The sequence below is a fragment of the Aquila chrysaetos genome, chromosome Z (assembly GCF_900496995.4).
Source record: "Aquila chrysaetos chrysaetos chromosome Z, bAquChr1.4, whole genome shotgun sequence".
NCBI lineage: Eukaryota > Metazoa > Chordata > Aves > Accipitriformes > Accipitridae > Aquila > Aquila chrysaetos.
The window spans coordinates 41717471-41731204 of NC_044030.1; the positions used below are offsets into that span (position 1 = coordinate 41717471).

Sequence of the window (13734 nt, forward strand, 5' to 3'; positions counted from 1 at the left end):
ACAGTGATCATGTAGTAATTAAAGGTTGTCTTATAATGCATACCTATAAGGAAAGTGAATGAAGGCTGCATGGTGCACAGCTAACAAAAAAGTAGGAATATGTTGATTTATGCAAGAATTGGAACAGGAAACTAATGCAATCTGAGTAAAACTGACCCATCTATTTCTGTTTTCCAAGCACACGAGAGTGTAGAAAGCAAAGACCCCTGTCCTAGAGGCTGCTGTGGATGGGACAGCACCAGGGTCCATACCATGCCTCACTGATGTCAACAGTTGTTTGCTCAAGCTTACAGGTCAGTAACCATGGAACAGATGGGGCTAAACCGCAGAGACAAATTTGTAGTTAAAACTTTTATCTAAAGAAAAGATTCTATAGGCTGAAACATCAGAATACATGCACATTGCATGCTTAGACTTTCAATTCTAGTTACAAGAGTTCTACAACTTAGAAGTTCAACAAGATAGTTGAATGGTGATTTGTGTGTGCCGATACCAATTTTATAAAATGATGATAATGGTATGTGCCCATGCAAATTGGTGTGCAGGAACATGTTGATATAGGTACATTCACAGTGGGCTTGGATCCATACATCTGCCTTAAAAACTTTTAATAGCATAAATTATGATTTTTTTGAAGCACTGCCTCCTTGACTGTCATTTTACTGTAGCAAATTATAATTCTATCAGATGGAGGAACACTATAGACCTTGGGTTACTATTATAGCAGACAGAACTACATGAAAATTAAAGTCTGCAAACAATTCAATTCCCAAGGTGTTCTTATTTCAATATCAAACTGAACAACAGCTTTAACTGTGTTAGGAATATCAGCAACTTGCACGCCTTTCTATTTATTTATAGTCAGTAGCACTCCATTCATTATTTGAAGAGTTCATTCAGAGCAGTTAGTAAGTGAATTCTCTCACAGAAAGAAAAATGCAAGATTTTTTTAAATCCTTCTTGGAGATTCCAGACTTGCTTTACTTGTCTGTTGCTAACTCAACTAAAATAAACAAAACCTACTATTAAAAACATATTGAGCATGCAATCAAAATGAAGGAAAAAGGCAAACTGATTAATGTTTCACATCTGAAGTCATTTCCTTGCACCTGCAGCTCCCATCTAGGAAAAATACTACAAACACCACTGAAAACAAGACTAGTATTCAGAACATGGGCAATTATTTTCACTGTTTTTACTTTCCCTCGTCCCCACAACTCCTAAAGCTGGGAACTTTTACAATTATTTTGGACAAGGTGAAAATACAACACTATGATATTTAAATGTACCATTTGCACCTCCATTTATTTTAAATCTTTTACTAATTTAAACACTGACAGCACGTTTGTTGAAGGAACTTGAATAATAAACTTTGTGCTAACTTGACTTCATTGGTTCTGCATTTGCAAGTCCTGCTGTGATTGCTTATCTACCTATACCAGACACCGACATAAATACAATCTTTAAGATTTCTTACAAAGAAAGTAAATGCATTTACAATTGGATATAGTCCTATCCCCTTTGCATTTTTAACATAGTGACCAAACAACAGGATGATGGCAAAATTCTCTTCCCAGAAACTTTGATGGGAGCTGAATTTAGGCTGCTGTGAAACAAGGTAAAAGCACAAAAGCACACAGTAAAAGTTACATAGTACAGAGCTCTTTCTCCACCAAATCAAGTATCTTCAAATGAAGGAAAGTACCTTTTTTGACCTACGTTAAGAACATAGCTATGGATATATTGCACATATTCAAATAAAAAGTAGCCTAAGAAAGCTGAAATAAAAGCATCACTTACTCTTGCTTGAATAATTAAAAACACTGAACAATTTTTTTATCCAATAACCAAAATGGTTGTTTCTGGGTGCAGAAACAACATATAGTATTTCATCTTATGACACTGGAGTTAGATAAGTTGCAAACTGACATTTCATAGCAGAGTGCTGGACAAAGGCAGAAGTCTGTAGTAGATGGGTAGTCCATTTGCAATGCAATCTAGCTATCATGACTAATAGTATAATGCGCTAAGACATTTTGCAGTCTACTGGCTCAACTCATCTCACATCAACCAGGAGCAACAAGCTGACTTCTTCTCACCAAAATGCAAGCACCTTTCTTACCACCAGATTAAAATACTGGGCTGCTTCTTGGTTTTAGCAGTTTCATGATTTCTGTGATTTTCAAAAAGTTTCCAGCTGTGTAATAGTGAAGTGTCATATTTATGATCTTGGACACCATAATGTAGACAAGACTCATATAGTCACTGGCATTTTCCACACTATGCCAAACATAACTGGTCAGAGTCTCAGAACCATGGTACAGGAAACAGCTGCAGCAGTGGAAACATTAACTCCCTTAACACCCCAAACCTTCCTCCACAGGGCAGAGCTGCTGCAGTAGACCTACTATGCCTAACGCCTGGGTGACTTGACGTACAGAAGAATCCACAAGTCTGTGAGCTATTTGTAAAATACATGGGCATACATCTCACCCTGTAAGACTGAGATTCAAAACAGCAAGCACATGAGCAAAGAATCACTGTGGCTGGAAGAAACAGGAAAGTGTTAGAGCCCATTCCCTCAAAATCAGAAGCCCTTACTCTGTGTTGCAAGGAGACATTTATCACAATACTGAATCCCCTCAACGATTTCAACCATAACTCAAGAAAAGACAGACTTCAGCAAAGAAACTTGTTTCAGAAATTCACTCATACCTGTTCTCCTCTCTTTTACCCTGCCCCTCACTCTCATCACACTGTTCTTCTGGCGATGCCAGATACTTGTCATATTGTTCCAGGCCTGTTTTTAACTGTGAGGAGTTCAGTGACCTCGTTCACAGACACCCGCATAAACAGTTGTTTTCACAGCATTACCGAAGCAACAAGCTGCAGTGCCACAGCATAAGCTGGATTCATCACCAATGACAGGATTTCCTAGAACTTTGGGTTTGGAGAGGTATGTCATTCCCTTCTCAAAACAAAACACTGGAGGACAAGACAGTCCCCCTTTTAATGCTATCGCCAGTGGTTACAGGACTTTTTCAGAAAGACCTAGGGGGAGGTGAATTTCTATTTATAACCTCAGCTGGGTTCTCTGTGTAACAGATGGTAGAATACACTGTGCTGTGACTTGCTCAGTCTTTCCTTTTGAAGCTGTTCTACTTTGCATGGAATAATTATACACCATTTCTGACAGGAAGAGAACAAGCTAAGTCTGTAGTCAAGTGATTAATACATGCAGTTGGACTTAGAGAGGGCAGATTCTGATTCCCAATTCAACATTACTTTTTACAACCAAGCCTCCACCAGTACAGGAAGAAGTACTGTTCCATGAGAACAACTGCTCTTCAGAGTGGGCTGCCACTGCATGATATCACTGTCAGAGAAAGTCTACTGAAAGAAAGAAGCAGCACATCTTCAACATCCCTTGTAGATTAATAATTTAGTTACAGAATGCTTTAGAAAGCATGGGAGTATGGACCATGATGAGGAAACCTATACAGAGGCTGTGACAAGACTGTAATACAGGTGGGTGCAATGTCACAGAGTGATGGGGACATCACTCTCTGACTTGGTGAGAAAGAGACCGTCCTCATAAGACTATGAAATTATAAGCATTGAATGAAGCAGCACACAGAGAGGAAGGAAACAAAGTCAGAAATATCATGTGCATGCACTGTTACAATTTATAGAAGTTTTCAGTTACATTCCTACTCTGTGTTTTTTCTCTATCAGAAACAGAGAGATATCAGGGAAAAGACGGATTGATCACAACCAAAACCCATGAGCTAAAAGACTACAGGAAACAATTCCAGCGTGGTAAATGACCCTATCTTTGAGAACATCAGCACCTATGAACATTGACCTTCCAACAACAACAACAAAACCCCCAACACCCATTGTTTACATTATCAGATACCAGCAGGGTGTCCAATTTATGTATCACCCTGAAAAAGAATGTCTGCCTTCTAGCAGGTAGGAATTTCACCAATATTGCCAAGTTACAACTGCCTCTGTCTTTTCACCACAACCAGAAGTGGTGACTTACATAGTCAAACCCAAAGTTTAGGTAATCTGTTTTTTCAGAAAGTGCGGAACAACCCCAAGAACAGTACCTGAGAAAGGACAAGCTGCCCATGGAACTTATGGACAAATTTTCGTAAAGATGCAAGGTATGAAGCCTCTCCTATTGTCCTTGCCAGAGACCGCAAAAGGAAATAGCCCTGCAAGAAATTAAGCCAGAAACAAACAGGATGCTATGAATTTCCTGATGTCTAGAAGAAAGAAGTCTTTATCATATTAGTAAAGCAATTTCAATAAAAATCACCTGACAACACTCACCTTCAAATAGTGAACCTGCATGAAGATTTTTTCTGCTTTAAGACCATGTTTGATGACAGATGCTCCAGACTCACTCAGTTCTCCTGTGCTCTCCTTTTTGGGCCTAAAATGGTAACACACTAATTAAGTCTTGAATAAGCAAGTAAAGAAAAAGGGAAGGGGAATGGGTCATTATGTTCAACTAGAGATTTCTCTTCTTATACCTGAACATTGGCTTAACAGCTTACATGACTGTACTTGCAAGAATAACATCTTTCATCTGCATGCAATACACTACAGAAGAAATAATGTTCTGCTTTTCATTTTGTTGTTTGGGGTTGGAAGAGAAGTAGCTTAAGTTTTAAAAGAGGGAGCCTTTCACACAGACACACAGGTTTGGGTTTTACAGACAATAATGTCTAGAACAAACCTTCTACTTCACTGCCTGATTTTAAAATGTAATACAGCATCTGATGTGCCACAAATCCACAGCAGTAAAGTGTGGAGGACTTCTAGGCTCTTATGAGCACAGAGTGAAACTAAAGAGAAGCTATGCGAACATTTTTTCTTCATTTGGAAGGAGTGCCTTCACAGGCATAGTACTGAAGAGACCTCTAGCTTTTTTTCTTCCGTTCAGAAAACATCCCAGCTAACAGTGGTCTGAGAACAGATGTCTGTCTTAGGAGCCTAACCCTGTGACTGAAACAACCTCTCCAATTCTAAGTGTGGATTTTGAAATGGGCAGTTTTGGAAACCAAACATCTTTTCCCCCACTTCTACAGAATAGGGGCAACAGAGGCCACAGCAGTGCAGGATTCTTCAAACCACATCACTCATACACTTCTCATGAGCTAATCCCTGTGATCAAATTTCTTGCATATCTATGTCTGCTTTGAGGAAAACACTCTTCCTTTTTTGTATCTGTGTAATAGTTTCCTATCAGAGTGTTGTTCAGAGTGTTAAGCTGGTTTTTTTCCCCCCTTTAGGCACTGTATTTAGGGCCTGTGCACATGAAATCCACTTCATAATAAAATCTTGATAAAATATAACTGTTTAAAATAAAACAGGGAAAAAATGCAGATTCAATTTCACACCGTTCCTAACACAGTCCTTTACCATGCTATAGTCCATATTTTCTTTCAAGGAAGATATTCCTTCAACATTGAAAGGAGGAGATCAATAACTGATTTCTTATCCTATGTTAACTCCAGTTCTTCAAGACCATGTAATCATTGCAGACCCACTATACGAGAGCAGAGGTCCACCTATTTCCATTCTGAGTCAGTCTCCTGGAAGGAAGGTCTGCTGGCATTTCATTTGCGACTTTTCATTGTTATCTGCATATATAAAAAGCCCAAACTGCTTCATTTCTCTCATAATAAATACCCCAGTCTATAGATTTTGAAAAATGGAGTTCAAGCACAGGCTACAGGTTCCACAGTAAACTGAAATACCTCCCATAATCACAATTATTCTAAATTACACAACCATACTTCCTTCCTTCCTCTTCCAACTTTGTGCCTGTGTAGATCCTAGTAGGTGACTAGAAAGCAATATCCCATCTGGATGATGGTACTGAAGAACTTCCTTCTGCAAAGGATGTATATATACCCCTGATACTTTCTGCAAAAGAGTGTAAATATTCAGAAAGTTACCCTGTTCTCTGCTGTCAGTACTTCAGCACACTATTTTAAAGCAATGCTTAGTATATTTACAACACATTGAAAGTACAGAGACTGAAAGTTTGTTACACTGACCTACAAAACCTGGCATCTAACCTAGTAGATGAAACTAGGCATAATGCTAAAGGCAAGCTGATTCAAGGTATTCAAACTGCTACATGGCACATTTTAGATACTGGCAAATTTCTGAACGAAGTAAAAGATGCTGCTTTTTGTTTGCCAGGCGGCAAAGTACATTGTACAAAGTGAAAGTACAACTCACCAGGAAATCCTTGATAATTAAATGCTCTGATGGCCTAGGTAGTCCTGAAAACCTGTGCAGAGACTATAAGAGACCATCTGAAAGGAATGTATCCTATCAGTGTGATAGAACAAAACTCTTTAAAAACCTACAGAGCAGTGAGAGAGCGTTGCTTCAGGAGGGAAACGGACTTGACTCAAGCGGAACTCAAGAGTTTAGACATGAACACTGGTTTGTCTTAATGAAGAATCACAAGCTGAGGTTCAGTCATAAGGGCTAGGACATGAAACAGTCTCAACACCAGCTTTATTCCACAGAACAAAATGGACTTCTCTAAGCTTCTTTGCTTTCGTAACATGAGAGACTGGATGAGAGTGCCAGTGTTGACGCTTGCCAGCAGAATGAGTGCCAGGATATATTTCACAGGTGCTTTCATCCCTGCAGGTTTGCTTCAAACTTTGTGAGAAAATACATAGGATTCTGTCTGAATTATCCTGTATGAGCACTACAGTGCCACAGATTTCTTCTTCAATACTAAGATTTGCTGGTGCTGCCTTTCAGAGCTGCTGCCTGCTGAGGACACTTATCTATTTCTTTCATTTCACATTTCTTTCATTTCTTTTCACAGGTAGCTTATGGGATGCTACTATAACATGATCTCAAATATCCATAATAACAAGAAACATCATGCTGATGATCAGTTTGCTGAGTGGCTTTCACCTAGTCTGAACAGGTATTCGTCTGCTGGATCAAAAGTTAATAGGATCAGCTGACAAGTTTTGGGCAGGGTTTTCCTGCTGTCAGAAGAAAGCACAGAAAATCATATGATCATCCAGCAGGGAACAAAAAACTTATTTGAGGAATAAGCTTATGCTTAGGAAGAGTGGGTTGGCTGATTTTTTTCTTCCTCATGTAATTGGTAAGAAGTAACAGACAGTTATTTACTTTTAATGTCCTTGTATAAAAACATGAGCTTGAACCAGTGCAAGCCTCAGTACAGACTCAAAACCCAGTGCAATGCCAAGCCTGAAATTTTCTCTCATATATCGACTCTGGAAAGCACATGGACATACTTTCAGAAGGAAGAAGAAAATGAAAAAAAAAAAAACACAGTAAACATGCAAAGAGAGAACCTATTCAAGTCCATGCCACAAAAATAGTAGAGAATATTTACATCTGACTGAAACCAGTGGAGAGTCCTTAAATGCAACGGCAGGAAACTAGAGACATCAGAGAGGAAGAGATTGCCAGAATCCCAAGCTGGCAACATGTTCCTCTCCTGAAATGTATATTAGAGGCATATTTTTCAAACAAGTAATTCATAATTGTCATTCTTTTGTATTAGCATTGAGAGTACCACTATGCAAAACATAAGCAGCATGCTTATTACAGACACTTATGTCCACCAACAGTGGAAGTCAATAGAAAGCTTAAGTTTCAATTTCAGAATAAATCAATCCTTCCTGAGTTTCAAACTACAAAGGATATTTAGGCCCTTACAAAAATGATTTTAAAAATTTACATATACACATTTTATTAAAAGTAATAACTACATAATTAATGCAAAAGACAACAAACCTGATTCCATAATGTTGAAAATGGAAAACACACATCCAGATAAGCTTCATATCACATGAACCCATGTTCCTAAAAATAATTTATTTTAAAGCAAACAAACAGAACTCCCAGCATCTGTCAATCAGTAGTTGTGCTGGCAACAGCTGTATGACAGCTAGTGATAAAGCTTGCTTTTGTATTTACACCTATCATCAAAATGCATACTTGCAAATGTGTAACTTCACTGACTCTGCTTACATGTAGGATATACAATTCATCAATAAACATGAAGTAAAACAGATCAATGAAAAACTACAGTTATGCAGTTGATGACATGTTTTCAGATGACATGAGGCCAGAGAGGAATTTCTGTGTTGGTGAACAGTCTCTAGTGCCGAAATGTAAAAGCCTTTTAGGCTTACTGGGAAAGCACAAAAAGAAGGGAAGACCTCAAAATGAATGAAATGGCAACAGTCTTCCAAAAACATTTAAAAGTTGATTATTTAGAAGACGAGGATCAATTTGTTCTTCACTTCCCCTTGGTGAAAGAAAAGAAGAAACCTACAGTGTTTGAAATAAACAATATTTCAACTGTGCATTAGGAAGCAATTTTTAACTGTTAACCCTAAAACAGCTTAGCTAGGTACTGTGGAAACTTTTTTATTGGACATTTCTAAGAACATGTTAGTAAAAACCTGCCTAAGATGGTCTGTGTATACTGCCTGTATTTCAGGGTAGGAGAATGGTCTACATAATCTCTTGAAATCTGTCCCTGCGCCTCTGTGATTTGGTCAGTGTAGGGCTAATTTGAGCTAGGATTAGTAAACTTGTTTTTCTTGGTCAAAGACTGTGGGGAGACAAGCAGCAGTGGTGTTAGGCAGTCATTCAAGATAAAGGACTATGGCAAATTCCCAAGACACCAATCAGAAGAGCCTAGATTATTAATCATTAGCAAAGCAAGAATCTTTTTTTGATCTAATGTCTTTAGCTACATAAGAAGAAGCCTTCAGCTCAGCATCTGGTACCTAAAGTCCCAAATCTTATTTAAATATTATCATTGTTAGTCATTTCTAAAGAGAAAGTAGATTTATATAGTTCATTATGCTTTTTCCTTTGTTTTTTAAAGTTTCATTCAGCTTGGCCATTAGATACCATACTCCTGTATGTGCTTGTCTTCAGCCACAGAAAATGAATCTGTTACGGCTTCAAACAGTGAACTTTCCTCAGGAAACGGCCTTTTCTTTTTCCCTGAATAGAGGCTCTTGTAAACTGCTTAGAGACATTTTATATCAAACTAAATCCCATGATTTTTGAAAGCTTTCTATAACAAAGAGAAAAGCAATTGCATTATACAGAAGATGAATAACAGTTATTTTTTTATCAATTTAATTTGACTTTTCTTTTTTCTTCATAAGGAAATAAGGAAATGCAGTGGATTTAATCAGATGATTTGGGTGTATATCCTTTGAAGAGAGAAAATGGTGAAAAACAGGAGACAGAGAACATGCAAAAGCAAAGATTACACTGTCATATTGTTACCTTAAAACTTGCAGCTCTTCTTCAGAGTTCTGCACCTCATCTCTGAGTCGGCGCCAGCGAAGTAAAGCTTTCAATTCCTGCTGCCCTTTTACTTCATCATGTGACAGCTGCTTAGTATACAAAAACCACAGATCACTGATTGCTGTTTCCCAACAGACAATAATTTTCAGAACAAAAAACTTGTTTTGTTTCCCTTTAATGTGGAGAACATGCAGGAAACAGTACCAGTATCCAAAATTTAAAAAAAAAAAACCCAAACCATAAACAACCCACAACCAAAAAATATCAGTTGCTGCTATGAGAGTTAACAGCAGCACTAAGGAAAACAGAAGCCTCACTGTGCACATCAAATCAATAGTCAGTTAAACAGTTCTGCCTGAGGAGAGAGATGGGCATGTTTTCCCTTTAGTGACTGGCAGTGAGTGAACTGAACGTACAGTACAGATACCTGGCATACTGGCTTTGGTTACATCTTTACTCTTCCCAGCTTGAAAGCAAAGAGCTGCTTTGTGTCCAGACTTCACTGCTCTTCCCTACTACTACTGCCACACTCGTCGTATTTTCCCCCATTTACATAATATTAACAGAGATGCACGCTTATGAAATAAATGTCAGGTTGTCAGCTTACAAATGACTACTAATTTATGCTTCTCTATTATAAGAAAAGATGGGACATGGGAGAAAGCAAAAGCAGCTAATATCATCGTGCATTACACCAATATTTCAGTCACAACTGAAATTATTGTCAGGCACTATGGAATATACTCATAATCCTACAAGTGTACAATTGCACAGCACCAAAACTACTCAATAGGTCTAAAAAGGAAAAGAAAAAGCAATTTTCTGACCTTATAAATTAACAAGGGCACTAATCACCCTGTTCTGTTGTTTACTCCTTTCCATTCAGCTACATGGAAGGGTGTCTACTATAATGAAAATGCTCTCAAGTGACTCACAAAAGTATAGAATTAATGTGAACAGCTCACAGCAGAGGAGTGATGCTCAGTGTAAGGGCGGCAGTGAGTTTTAGGACCAGAAGGGAAAAGCAAAGTGTTTGGACAGCCTTCCTCTCTTTCTTGTTCCAGAAACATGGTAAGTGACAAGGAATTCCGGTTTTTTTGGTGCTATAAATATGCCTGATACTTAATAAAATGGAGGTTCAGAAGAGTATATGATGTCAGTTCCCAGAGCCACCTGCTCTTCCATAGATGAAGCTCTGCAGACTTAAGGGGTAGAACCATGGCCTGACAAAAGCACAGGGAAAAAAAATCACTAACACACAATATGCTTGTGGTAGCAGAGGTACAACAAAAATACGAATTGGATCACAAAACCACTTTACTAGCTGATATGCAATTTATGAGCTTTTCACTTTAAGGCAGACAATGATTTCTAAGCCTCTGATATGACAGTAACTCTTGCTAGGCAGTATAAGAGGAAAAAAAGTGTAAGTGCTTGTGGCCTATTTCATCAGTTTCCATTTTGTTTTGAGTACGCTTCTTGGCTGTCCACTGGACAAAACCAGACCATTTTCATTAGGTACCTGCATATTACAATATTCAATAAGACTCTGCTGATTGCTCCAGTTTCAGGAACATAATACAAGTGGAAGGAATGCAGAGCAGCTGTTTGATAGCTGAATTTTAATAACTGAGTAGTACGTCTGTGGAAAGGTAATCATTGACAAATAGATGTTTCCATTCTTATTTGCACTGACCTCTACCTCTGTAAAGATTAGTGTTCATTGTAGATCAGGAAGGACTTTTTTTTTTTTTTTTATCAAATTAGCATGCAAATTCCAGTATTATTTTAAAAGACTTATCTTCATAACACAGGAGTTATAATTTATATCTAATTCACAGCGGGATATATAATTTTGATTTCCACATAATTCAATTGAGAAGTGATGTATCATCACCTTACCTGTTGTGCCCTAGCCCAAAATATATCTTCTAAAAAAGTGGCAAACCCTTCACTTATCCACTCTTCAGTCCAATCACGAGCACCAATGGCTAGTCCAAACCAAGCATGAGCAATTTCATGGCACAGACGTGTTCCACAGAGATGGCTCCCTCCTGGTAGTACACTCTGTGACAGGAAGATGATGTGTGGGCTGCACAATAGGAATGAGTGACAAAATACATTATTGACCTGTTAAAACATGCACTGTATTGCCATAATAATATATAGGCTTTATTAGACTTGTCAGCCTCTTATTACTATATGCATGCTAGGTCATGACTGATAGTTTATAGCTCAGGCGTTTTTAGGAATTAGGTTATACTTTATTGTTGGTTGGCAGAAAATCAAACTAAAATTCTGCCAAGTAGTTGTTTTGTATTCAACCGTCAAACAGCTATTACCTGTAAGAAGTAACTTAAACCAAAGTTTTATATTTTTCAAATTACAAGACTTATTTATTTCAATAGAAGCATTTATATATAAGCCAGGATAATAAAAGATGAGCAGGTGTGAATATAGGCAGCAAGTATTTATCAGTTAAATGATCAAAGCTGGAAATAAATAAAGCAGAAACATTTTATACAGAAAACAAATCACTATCCAAAAGAAACAGGAGCCATGTATAGTGAAGCAGAAGTGCTTGTTAAAACTTAAAACAAGCTAAAAAGATACCATCTGACGATAAGAGTTAATAATTTCTGCAAATGCAGAGGAAGGAGAACATCCTTTACCACAAGCACAATAGTGAGAAGGAGACTCGATATTTACTAAATACCCGCTTTTCACAACAGGGGAGAACAACCTAATCTGTACGTACTCTGCTCTGGACTCAAGTACTGTAAGAAGAAATTGGGGGCAAAAAAACCTGTTATGAATTATTGCTCTGCTATTAAAAACACTTACACTGAATTGCAAGTTACTGCAGTTACCAACTCATGTTCTGCTGGAAGGCAACTTCTGCTGTGCTTATAGACATTACAGATGCTAACATCTCAAAAGTTACATAATTTTTGAAATTAAGTACATCTAGGAAAGAAAAGTAGCAGAATTAAGCCCTCTGACTAACATGCAAGGCATTAACAGGGCACCATGCCACAGGCAGGAGTAGCAAGGGCACAAACCAAGACCACCATCTGCAGAGTATTCCTGCATTAACACTCAGCATCCATAATCTGCGTGTCAACTGTTTTCTCAACTCCAGCCAGTCAGAAAGGAAACAAGGCACAACGGTAATACCTTCAAGACCACAGGTCTTTAAAACTAAGTCTAGCCTTCCAAGCATGGGAGGGGAGCGCATGGCCTCAAGACATTTCCAAGAGTCAAATATTATTAGTCAGCATTCCAAAGAGCTTCCCCACCCGCCCTACCCTTCCGATTGAAATGTTATAACATCCACAGTTTTCTTGCAACCAGTTCAATGTCTGGAACTGAGACCATAAAATATGATATATACTTAAATAGAAAAACATACTCAATAACCATCTCCTTATAAAAAAATAATAGTCATCCAGCAAAGCAAGTTAATACATTTTAATCAGTTGGCATTGTAAGAAACAATGTAAGAAATTCAAGCACTAGTAGAGGAATCAAGTCACAGAGAATAAAACAAGAAAAAACAGCAGCTCTCCAAATCTTTGCCAAAAGCAATTCCAATTAAGAGAAGTGAGAGAGGAAGAGATGGGGGGAAAAGTGCGAGCACAGAAGCTTCAGAACATGACGAACCTTTTATTATAAAGCCCCTGATGAGAAGAATAACCATAGCTTCGGGGGTATTACTTTGGTCAGTTGTAAGTAAATGACCCCTAACTGTGGCATGTGTACACTGCTACAAAGAAAAACTGCAGAAATGGACCAAATAAATAACATTCCAGACATACTGCTGGCAGCGCGTCGGCCACTTGGTTAAGCAAAACAAAAGTAACTTCATGCCTTATAAACAGGCTCACAGAATGGTTTGCATTTTAAGTCTACCATAGGTAAATACACAATAAAAGTAAAGATTGTATTTCCTGCTTTTTCAAATCACTTAAATAATAGAAATGCCACATTTGGACAATCTTCTCCTTTATAGAAGGACTACAAATCACTTCAGTGAGAAAAATGTGTATGAGTTAAATTTTGGCCAAAGAATAAGAATACAACTTCCTAAAAGGCCAAAAATAAGACTATGTGCTGCAGCAGAATTTTAGACTCTAAGTACAGCCAGCATCTTCCTCACCTGAGAACACCTTAAATAATTCCTTTTGTTTGCCCTTAACAAGCAGCTATATTTCCAATTCAGAGCCTCATATAGCAACAGATACCACTACAGAGCAGTGCAAAGTTCCCATTTATCTTAAGAGTAATTTATCAAAGACTGAACATGTTTCTGTAATATGTCCAGCACCTATTAGTTTGGGGAGAAGTTTGATTCTATGTATTAGTTTAAAACAC

General features: G+C 37.9%; 1 protein-coding gene across 9 annotated transcripts in view; it reads right to left on the reverse strand.

Annotated features, from left to right (window-relative positions):
• LOC115336437 (aminopeptidase O (putative)) overlaps positions 1 to 13734 on the reverse strand; it is a 207707-nt gene that overhangs the window by 109123 nt on the left and 84850 nt on the right. For 8 of the 9 annotated variants that reach the window (XM_030003316.1, XM_041120724.1, XM_041120726.1 and 5 more), the window contains 4 exons: positions 11263 to 11452; positions 9340 to 9449; positions 4342 to 4444; positions 4116 to 4223 (listed from right to left, as the gene is read on the reverse strand). In XM_030003316.1, coding sequence (XP_029859176.1) covers positions 4116 to 4223; positions 4342 to 4444; positions 9340 to 9449; positions 11263 to 11452 — 511 coding nt within the window. The remainder of the gene's footprint in view (positions 1 to 4115; positions 4224 to 4341; positions 4445 to 9339; positions 9450 to 11262; positions 11453 to 13734) is intronic. The other variant, XM_041120725.1, reaches the window with a different exon arrangement.